At 28.0% G+C, this 11,222-nt stretch overlaps 1 protein-coding gene across 2 annotated transcripts; it reads right to left on the bottom strand.

Annotated features, from left to right (window-relative positions):
- Positions 1–3,578: 3,578 nt before the first annotated feature.
- On the bottom strand, positions 3,579–7,236 carry LOC106767014 (pectin acetylesterase 8). Of its 2 annotated transcripts, none has more exons than XM_014651822.2 (13): positions 7,149–7,236; positions 6,271–6,424; positions 6,082–6,164; positions 5,714–5,843; positions 5,546–5,625; positions 5,348–5,434; positions 5,142–5,266; positions 4,993–5,053; positions 4,771–4,824; positions 4,616–4,693; positions 4,403–4,508; positions 4,027–4,172; positions 3,579–3,910 (listed from the first exon to the last, which is right to left on the bottom strand). In XM_014651822.2, the coding sequence occupies exons 2-13, from the start codon at positions 6,389–6,391 to the stop codon at positions 3,782–3,784; spliced, it is 1,200 nt and encodes a 399-aa protein (XP_014507308.1). In that variant the 5' UTR covers positions 6,392–6,424; positions 7,149–7,236; the 3' UTR covers positions 3,579–3,781. The 2 variants fall into 2 exon arrangements, with proteins under 2 accessions (XP_014507308.1, XP_014507309.1); XM_014651823.2 differs by having other exon boundaries at positions 7,104–7,171.
- Positions 7,237–11,222: the final 3,986 nt, after the last annotated feature.

The raw sequence follows: 11,222 nt of genomic DNA, 5'->3' as shown, positions 1-11,222 counted from the left end.
AATTATAAACAAAAAGTCTTATAAAAGACTCAAACGTCACATGAACAAACTTGCATGCAAAGGAAGACAAAACAGACCAAAAAGAGGAGCAAAAAACAAACTTACTCTATCTGAAAAACTGATCGGTTCAATGAAAGAGTTTACCGCAAAGATCAACCCTACAATCTCGGTTCTTCAATCAGATTAACAATAACTCTTAGAGAAAAGTCAAAGAACTGTAGAAAAATGATATTTACACAGATGTTAAAATTATGAAACTAATTTATAACAAAACTATTTATATTAAAACTCTTTAATATTAAAATAATTGAATCTTATTATTTTTAAAATACTACCACCTCTAAAATATCATTTTCATATATAAAAATTTTGTTTCTAAGAATGGTCTAAAAATTAACAAAGAGCGAGAAGATAATAGAATGACCAAGAAACAGATTAGGAAAGAAAATTGAAAAACATATTTTTATTGGATTTCTTGAATTAAGATTAGTACCTTTATTATTTTATTTTGTATGAAAATCATATGGTTTTAAGATCTTAAGGTTCCCATAATGAATTACGAAAGTAATAAATTATATGTATTAAAAAGCTGTTAAATTTATAATTCTCCTCGTTCTTCGTTTTCTCAAATTATATTTTTCCCCAATTTTACGAATTTGTAAATTCTTTTCTGAAATTAATATGAACCCTAATTTTATGTTCTCCTAGCGTATGGCAAAATTTATGGATTGGTTATCTGCTTTTTCCAGTTAGTATAGTCACTGCACTGATGGTGTCTTCAAATCCAATTTAATTGAAAAGTGTATGCCTAAGTCCAATTCAAAATTGGATGTACCCTGTTACCAAAACTAAATGCCTTAATTGCAAGGTTTGAATTGCAAATTCAAATTGAATGACTTGATGGGAAAATAAAAAACCTGGCCTTTGTTTTAGTTGCTGAAAATTATAATTAATATAGGTGTAGGGATACCCAATTAATGTTATTACAGCAATAAAAGGCAATTTCACCATTGCGTGCATGTGTGGTGCTCAATAAGATATGCTGCTGCTCAATTGAAATGAAATTAATGTTTAATTATTATTAAATTAAAATTAATGAGAATGCTATGTATAGTTAATAGCAATACAAAATTATTTGAAATTAAGTATGATAAAGTTATTTGATTTTAAACTAATGATGATTTTATTTCAATTATCCAATAGAATCTAGGTTAAATTATAAATAATTGATTTATAAATTAATTGAAGTTCATTATTACATTTTTTTTACTCAAAAGTTTATCAATTGCTTTTATAATTGATGAACATAATAGTAGGTAATTTTGTATCTGATATTATTTTATATAAAACTCGAGAAAAGTCAAAGAGACTTAACTTGTTATTTATGCAAATGAGTCTAGTAAATAACATTAAGTATGTTTTTTTCAAATATTAGAATGTGAAAGAATTTATTAAATTTGTGGAAGATCACTCCAAAAATATTAATAAGTCCCTTTTGATGTTCTTGTACCATATACATATATCTCACCAAGATGTCAAACATGACAATAAGACTCAAATTTCTTAGAATGACAATAGATAAGAATTTTCTTGTGCAATTCATTTTGATCTCATTATCTTTTAAGTATGGTATGCTCCAAATGAACTATAATACCATGAAAGACAAATGAAATATGTATGAACATTGCACATTATGTTAGTTTAGGAGGAAACTAAACTCAATAAGTTAGGAAATCATTCTATTATATGAAAAATAAAGGAGTTTGAAAGAAAGTTGATAACTACATGAAAATGGTAAAGGACTATTAAAGATTGTTGAGTCCTCTACTAAAGTCTAGAAGAAAAATGACAAATGTCATTTCTGCAACAAGTCTGGACATTTCCAGAAGGACTATCAAAAGTGTAAAGTTTGGTTCAAAAAGAAAGGGATTCATTTCAACCCGAGTCATAAACCAAATGAGAAGTTCGTCTTCGTGGAGAATAAAGTAAAGGTTCTAATGGAAGCTATTGGAACTTGTCATTTGATCCTTGATATTAGATTTCACTCAGACTTGATGGGTACTTCTTATGAACCTATATCACTCAGACGTCTAAGCTTATGTTCTTTTAAGTTTAGGAATGATTGTTTTAGTTTTTTTTTAAAAGTACTTGTATGATTGGATCTGGTACACATTGTGATGGTTTATATCAAGTGAATTTAGATCATTTGTAGGTTGAAACTCTTATATATAATCAATGTTGGTACTAAATGTAGTTTAATAGATGAACAATATGCTTACTTGTGGCATAAGCGTGTGGAACACATTTCCAAATAAAGAATGCAAAGATTGAAATCCTACTAGATTTATATTTTTATTGATTTGAATGTATGTGTAGATTGTACTAATAAAGACAAACAAACAAAACACACAAAGTTTGTATTTTGTGTGTTTTGTTATATTCTTAGATATCTTATATTTATCTTTTATCTTTAATTATTTATCTTTTGTTACTTTATAATTATTTTTTAGTTTGTATTATTGGCTTAGTCTATATTTCTTTTATTATAAATAAAGTATATTATATGTATTTTTTACACAAGGGAGATTAATCTCAAACATAATTTTTTAGTGTATTCAATATGTCTATAAGTGAATGTTGAATGTTAATGTTAGTATCAATGTCTAATTAATTTTTTCAAAAATTTATGTTTTCTACTTAAGAAGTAGGCTTAAGACTTAATTCAATTCCACAAAATTCATTATATATTGTAAACTCATATTATATTTAATCAATGTAAAATCTACAACCCATCACCTTATCTCCTATATATAACAATTATCAAATTCACAGTTTCTTAAAAATAATGAGTTCACTAAAATAATAGTGATTAATTATGATATTAGCAGTATTACCTAAAATTAAAATTAGTAATTGATACTCAGACTATCTAATATTTATTAACTTTTTTTAATGACATGACAAACTACCAATCATAATTAATTCTTTATTATAATAGCAAACGTGTCATCGTAAATAATATATATATCGCATAGAAATAATTGGAAAAAGAAAATAGGATCAACGGGCCTAGGAATGTAGACGAACTTTTGGATTTAATAAAAGTCTCAATAGAAGAGCATAAGCAAAGTATAATTATATAAAAAATAAAACGGTGTAACCTTGTATAAGAGGTATTTTCAAATCTTGTTTTTTGTTTACTTTTTCTTTGTGATGCTTGCTATAAATCAAAAGCTCTTTTAGTTGGAAAAGAAAAATCCATTTCTAGATTGATTTGTTTGAAACTTGTAGAACATTGCAATAAGAACAGTTATAATTTATTCAAACAAATAATAGTTTGTGAGATTTTGTTGTAAGGAATTTTCCTATACAATGGTTTAAAGTTATATGATTAGTTTCTATTTTTCTACTATATATTTATTTAAATCTTTCTATTTTATTGATTATAATAACATTGATAAAGGAAGTATAGATTTAATACGTAACAGCATTTGACAAAGATGATAAAGTTTTCTCACTAAGTATTATTATCTTATTCGCTTAATACTTTTCTCTTGAGTTGCTACAACACCAGTAAAGTAGACACAAGTAAAAGCACAGAATGTGCCATATTTGATTAAGATTACAGAAATTACAACATTAAAGATTGAGGGCACCCAGTGCACAATCTCAGGGTAATGGTGGCCTTTTCTTATTTTGCAAGCTATGAAACATGGAAACCTTAAACTCTCATACAATAACCATTCAACTAATAATTGTTTATAGGAATGATGGAAGAAATCTATATTCCAGGGTGGTCTTTTAGATCAGAAACAAGGTTCTGACAAGTGGGGTTGCAAGGATAGTTGCAATCTATTTGATCGAAAGAACCTCGACCATAAAACCAGTCCCCTACTGCTTTTGCAATTGTCTGCACAATGTCATGCATACAAGTTAGTTTTCAACTGCATAAAGAAGCAAGTAATGATAATAACAAACAAAAATGCTTATATTCGATAAATGGAAGAAAATAATGCAGCATCTTACTGTATTGGCAAGATGTGGTGAGTCACTTTTAAACCATGTTTCCTGTGATTCTGTTTGACAGTGATCAAAGCAAGAGTCTATAAACATTCCTCTAGATGAAGAGTCTCCAACCACACTCACTGCCTTCTCGAATTCCTTCTTGAAGCCTGAAAATCACAAGATTTTGCTTTCACTCAAATGGCAAAAGAATGTAACCGAGAATTGCCCTTCTACATGTTTTTAGTTTTTTTTTTTTCTTTTTCATATCAATGTTCTTCATTTTGAACAAAGTATTGATTAGAATGTTTTAGAATGACAAATTTTAGAATGTTTTCAAGGATTGATTAGTGTTACATTTTCTATTACACAGAAGTTGTTAAGAACAGAAACTGTTCACCTTGCACTATACTTAGTTGATCATGTGAGCATTTGCTTAAATCAAGCTTGCAGCTATGCCAACTGTCATTGGGATCAGCAGCACCAGGTGCCAAAATGTTCCGAATCTGAATCAAAGCAATATCTTGAGGATCAGAAAAGAAAAAGACTAGAAGGATATCTCTACTTATAAAGAGTACTAAGTGGTTAAAACATCCAATGAGAGTAATCTAACCTGCCATGAGTCATAGGCTGAATTTACTATGAAGATTGGGGTACTGATATGTGATAGCACATATTGTGGGAAAAAGCACTACATGACATTCAGAAGCATTAGTAACACCAAAGAATTTGCCAACCTAAAAGGAAAACTACATGTCACAGACTTACCAGTCCTGGGCTGAGTTTGGAAGTGCAAGATGAGGGCAAATTCTTTGTCGAGCCCTAAAATAATAAATAGAAACCTCTCAGTCTCTGCTTAAGAAAACTTTAGCCATTATAAAGTAACTTTCAAATGAAAAGTGAGAAAACTTCAGTAGCAGTCTTGGTGTTAGACACTGCATATGTAAGTAAGTCTTTTCCTAATATAATCAAAAGAGAAAAGGCACTCACATGTGTCGACACAACTTTACTGTAATAGTCTTCAATGAAACGTGCTCCTGATATATCCTCTCTGTTGTAGAATACATTAAATAATTAATGATCTAAGGAACTATAAAAGGTAAGGAAGAACCAAGTAAAAGACAATTAGAGGATCATACACATTGATGAAAAAACCAGCATCTGGAACACATTTTACATTAGCTCCAGAAGGTAACAGAGCTTTAAAATTGTCACAGTGTAATATAGTAGTCAATCCTCCAGCTGAACAGCCGGAGAGAATAGCCTGCAGGTTCAAGTTTCAATTAGTGAAAGAAAAAACATTCAGGAGGAAGAAAGAAAGTGCCAAATCATCAATGTCTCGTACATTTTCAGCCTTGTCCATTCCTTTTGCTAATAAATCGTCCATTACAGCTGAAAAAATCCTTGCTCCTCTGAAGTACAAATTGTTTGTCTGATGTGTAGATCAAATTACACAGATCTCATCAGAAATAAAATTTACCAACCCTCCTAACAGTTTACTCTGAATTTAATTCCACATTCCTTTGAATTCTACAAAACTTACTGGATCAACTTCTTCCACATCACCAGTGAACGATGACCCATCACAGTACCTAATCTTGACTCTATTCCAGTTGTAGAAATCTGAAATTTATCATGAGAAAGCTTAGCCAAATAATTAGTTCATAACTTGTATGAAGAAGCAATATACCAAATTAGTCGACAACAATACCAGGATTATAGTCTTTGTCGTTGCCTAAAATTCCAGAAAAGTAAAGATCCTCAACCATTTGGTTAGATGAACCTAAGCGAGTGTCCTTACGCCCAAGGCAATCGTCGGCATCTTTGCACCATCCTCCTCCCTAAAACAATTTGTGGTGGTGAACATCATTATCATGAAAAGAAAATTTCCATGGTTTGTCCAAAACCAAGAAAAAAACAACTAACAAATATGGCATTTAAGATTCACACAAGAGATGAAATATTTGTGTTGTACTCCTACACATAATACACATATAAGAAATACTAAAAACGATAAGGAATTTTTCCATGAGTTAGTAAAACAAAAACTTTGGTGGCAGGTTGCTGAAAGGGACATACCTCCATGTGGACAATCCAGTTGTTAATCCCTTCTCCAGCTCCCTTATCAAAGTGGTAAGCTGGGGGACTTCCATCCAAACAAACTGCACCACATGTTAATCTTCAATTCTCGACTATTATATAAATATTGCTAAAAATTGTGACACTGGAGTATTAAAGTTTCATAAGATGACAAATAAAATTCCTCACCAGCTCCTTTCGACAGTGCATTTTCGACCAAAGTCAATGGAACCAAAGATCCTTCTGCCTTAAGCAGTAGCAGTACACAGACTACAAGATTTAACCATTGGATCATTCTTCCACTCTCCATTCAGCAAAATCCAACCAAAAGAAAAAGGTAAACCTGTGCATACAAAACAAGGTCCACAGAGATGCCTTATGTAAAGGAATCAACATGGTATATAAATAATTCACATAAAGCCAAAAAATTTTGCTGGCCAAAAAGAAAAATAAGAGCTTCGCTGAAATATCCTGGCAGAAGATAGTGATATATATTTCATTAACTACTGTGCAGAACCTTTAAGAGAGAGGAACGAATACCCATTTCAAAACGTGTACTGACCGTTATGCAGACACAAAAAGAAAGACAAAATATATCAAAAGAAAGAAAGAAAAAGGACGAAGGAAACTGAGATCGTAGAATGAAAATTATGGACAAGAAGATAAAGAACTTGTTTTCTTGCTGGAAAAGGTAGATGAAATATTTGAAGTCCATTCCACAAAAATAGACTTAAGAACTCTTTCGTCTGTTTAGTACCAGAAAGATAAAAGTGTTTCGATAAATTAGCCCAGAAAATGAAACCTCCAATGTTTATGCAAGTTAAATAACGTACTACAATGGCCCAGAAACTGGCATGCATTAATAGTTTTAAATATGTCATAACATGAGAAAACCAAGCATCAACCTGCATTCATTATAGCCCAGAAACAAAACTCTGCTCCCATTCGAACACTACCTATGTTAAAAACTACTATAGAGGTAAATTGAATAACTTTATGGCCCAAAAATAAAAAAACTGAACCTTCTTCCAACCCCACAAAAAGAAAAGAGAGGAGAGAATGAAGACCTGAAAAAGAGGTTTGAAGTGAGTGAGTGAGTGAGTGAAACTGAGCTGAGGGTGGTGGCTTATAAAGTGGTGGACGGGGACACATAATTGGTGACTTGCTGAGATAGGCAATGGTTAAGGAGATTTGGGAAAGATGCATTTTTGGGAGGGTGAGTGGAAAATTGGTATGAGAGGATGTGGAGGGAGATAGTGGTTTTGGATTTTCGTTTCTGGGGGCACTGTATGTGATTTGTGACTCTCAACGCTCTTCTGAGGAAAGGGACACAGAAACAATACATTGCTTGTCAACTTTCATCGCTTCTGAACCCAAGAGCCAACCCGATCAATTGTCATCACCAGGTGCTGCTCAACCTTCATTCATCTCATGTAACAGGATTAACCTCATCGTGAAAACATTAATCATATTGGATTATTATAATTTTTTATTATTTATTTCTGATTTGATTTGATTTTTAAAAAATTTTGTAATTTTAGATAACAGTACTAATCTCATCATTCTTCTCACCTCTTGTTTTGACTAGGACAATTAGTGGTATGGGCAGTATCCATAGGCAGAAACAAACTACTAAAAAAAGTATATAAAAATTATCATCATATTTTAACAATTTTTCAACAATTTTTCAATAATAACATGTCACTATTTTATTAGTTGATATGTTTGTTACTGTAAATCTTGAAATTGTTACGGTAGACCTTGAAATTCAATTACTCCTCATGTTCATCTGTCTTCTTCATATGCAGGGTCTTCTTTTTCAACTTCATAGTGGTTTCCTTTACAATGGTTGTTTCATCTTCATTTTTAACTTCATGTTTAAACCTTACCTAGAACAAACATAACACCATAATGACCAATGAATCATGATCCGTCACCTAAAACAGTGCTCAAAAAGACTCTCTCCACCACAATAAAAATCTTAAATTATCCTTCAATGTACTCAACACTCTGAAAACTCTAAGAAAAAATTTGAATAGTACACTTTTGTACCTGAGAACTAAACTTAGACTTGAGGAGGAAAGTTATTATATCATCAATCATATACAACCCAGCTAACCATATTTAATGGCTGCATTATGCTTTCCCGTGAAGATTCAAAATTTTCAAAATGAAACAATATGGTCAGAAATCTTATATTGGCTGTTTTGTTTGTTTATGACGTGTTCTAAAATCTCCCATACATGCGAAGAAAATAACTAAAGTTACTTATAACAAAATATTTGCATGTAATGTTTAAGTACAATATTTTTTTTTATTTGAAAAACTAAATTGTCATCATGTTTTTTCTAGTTTCACAGGAGATTTATTGTTGAAGTTATGTGTTTTAAAGAACGAATTTTAAATAATATTTTCTTTTTATTTTAATAGATTTGTATACTTATTTATAATAAATTATTTTATTAAAAATTTATAATTTTTCATAATATAAATTTAAAAAATTTATTTATAAATTAATTGAAAATAAAAAATTAGGAGAGTGATTATAATAAATAAGACAATTTAAATATATTGTAATTATGATAATAAAAATTCATCATAATAAAATATTACAATTGCGTTTTTTTTTTTGTAAAATTAATTTTGATAAAAATATATTTATTTGGTTAAAATAATTTATGTAATGTCTTTTTGTGTGTGTATAACTAGTTAAAAAAAAGAAATTAAATAATAATATGATTATAGGTGGAAATATTTGAAAATAAATTTAATGCAAAATTAAAAATTACTAATACGAATGTAAGACATTTACGTTTATTTATAAAAGCATTATTTAAAGAAAATTTTAAAAAGGTGTAGAATTTTTTTTAAAAAAATTGTTAAGAAAAAATATAAATTTAAAATATAAAAAATATAAAAAACCTTAATGTAATTTAAAAAAATTAAAATACAAAAGGTTTAAGTTATTAATTATTTAAATTAAATTTAATAATTAGAAAAAACAAATTACTTAGTAAGAAAATTTTAATTTTGATAAAGTTAGTAATTCATTTTAAAAACTAAATTACTAAGTAATTTATTTTTCTAAATGATTAGCTTTAATTTAAATAACTAATAACTTCAACAAATAATTATCTAATTTGAATTTGAATTTTAAGCCTTTTTATTTTCAAATATTTATAAAATCATATTAAGAATTTTTATAATTTTCTATATTCTAAATTTATATTTTTTAACATAATGTTAAAAAAAATTAATAATTTTTAAATATTTTTTTTTATAAATAAACCTAAATGTTTGACATTCATATTACTAGCTTTTAACTTTACATCAAATTTATTTTTAAATATTTTCATCTACAGCCATATAATTTTTCAATTTTATTTTTCTAACTTATTACACACAAATATTATTACTAAATTAATTTTACAAAAAACAACCATTATTACAATATTTTATTATGATAATTATTCTATTATTATAATTATAATATATTTAAATTATCTTATTTATTATAATCACTCTTCAAATTTTTTATTTCTAATTAATTTACAAATATTAAATTAAGTATATTTTTTAAATTTATATCAACACGAGTTTATAAAAAAAATATAAATTTTAATAAATTAATTTATTGTAAATAGGTATACAAATCTATAAAACTAGAAAAAAAAAATATTGATAAGAATTTGTTTCTCAAAATACAGATTTTCAACTATGAGTCAATTAAAAATTAGAAAAAATGTGATAACAATTTAGTCTTTGCAAAAATAAGTTGTTCTTAAAGAGTAAAGCTCAAAAAAAAAAAAAAAATCTACTCACATAAATAAAGCTCAAAAGTAATTGATATAAAGAAAAAAAAAATCAGATATCTAGGTAAGATTTACTCTCCTTTCTATTTCAACGTTTTATCTTAGTTTATACATATACCTTTTTAAGATTAAGTTAAAATTAATATAAAAATATTTATAATTATCATACTATAATTAGGGATGACAACGGGTCGGGTCGGACACGGATAGTGTCTACCCGCAACCCGACTCATCGGATAAAAATGTACCTGTCACCCGACTCGCTACTCGCCAGATACCCGCTTAAAAAATACCTGCGGGTATTTTAAAAATCCGCGAGTACTCGCGGGTACCTGCAGATATCCGTAAAAATATAAAAAATATATGTTATATTTTTTAAAATAAAATTTAAATAAAATTACAAAAATATATATATATATATATATATATATATATATATATATAATATAATATAAATTAAATTAAATATAAATTAAAATTTAATTTTAACTAATTTTAATATAATAAAATATAAATTTATTTTATTTTTAATTAAATTTAATTAAAAAAATATATAAATTAATTTTTTTATTTATTTTTTCGAGTAGCGGGTACCCGCGGATCGGATAGTATACTACCTGTACCCGACCCGTTTAGTTCGTTACCCGCGGATAGTAAATATCCGCGGGTAATAACTACCCGCCGTGGGTTTTACCCGCGGATACCCGTGCTCACGGAATTTTTTTTCATTCCTAACTATAATAGCTGTAAATTACATTAAAATCAGTAATATTTTTCTAAAAAAAATCTCGATTAATTATATTAATAATGAGATCAAATTAAATACACCACATAACGGAAAAAAAAGAAATTAAAACTCAATAAAATATCAATACAAAAAATAGGACCATCTTTAAATGTATGAATTGTTAAATTAATAATACTTTAATTTTATATAACATCTATATTTTTTTTATTTGATCCTTTTTCATATTTATAGTATATGATAAATATTTATGTCTAATGTACTGATGAATATGAAACTTAATTAAAAGTTATGAGGAAAATAGAGTACAATTAAGAGAAAATCGTGGATATAGTTTCACATTACAACAAACACATCACCCACCTCTCTTTTTAAGTGATTTTATATTGGGACAACTTGCAACCAAACATTCAATAAAATGAAGAGACATGCCTTCATATTATAAGTGCTTAGTGATATCATAAAAGAAATTCAAGCAATAATATTCTATTTTAAATGAACTTTGACGATTTAAAAGCTTTAATAAAACAAAAGTACGATAATATTAACATATTTTTTTATTAACTACGGTGTCGGTATGAATT

The sequence above is a fragment of the Vigna radiata genome, chromosome 7, assembly GCF_000741045.1.
Source record: "Vigna radiata var. radiata cultivar VC1973A chromosome 7, Vradiata_ver6, whole genome shotgun sequence".
In the NCBI taxonomy this organism is placed as follows: Eukaryota; Viridiplantae; Streptophyta; class Magnoliopsida; order Fabales; family Fabaceae; genus Vigna; species Vigna radiata.
The sequence above is the reverse complement of the archived record's forward strand: the minus strand, read 5'-3'. Positions and strand labels throughout refer to the sequence as shown.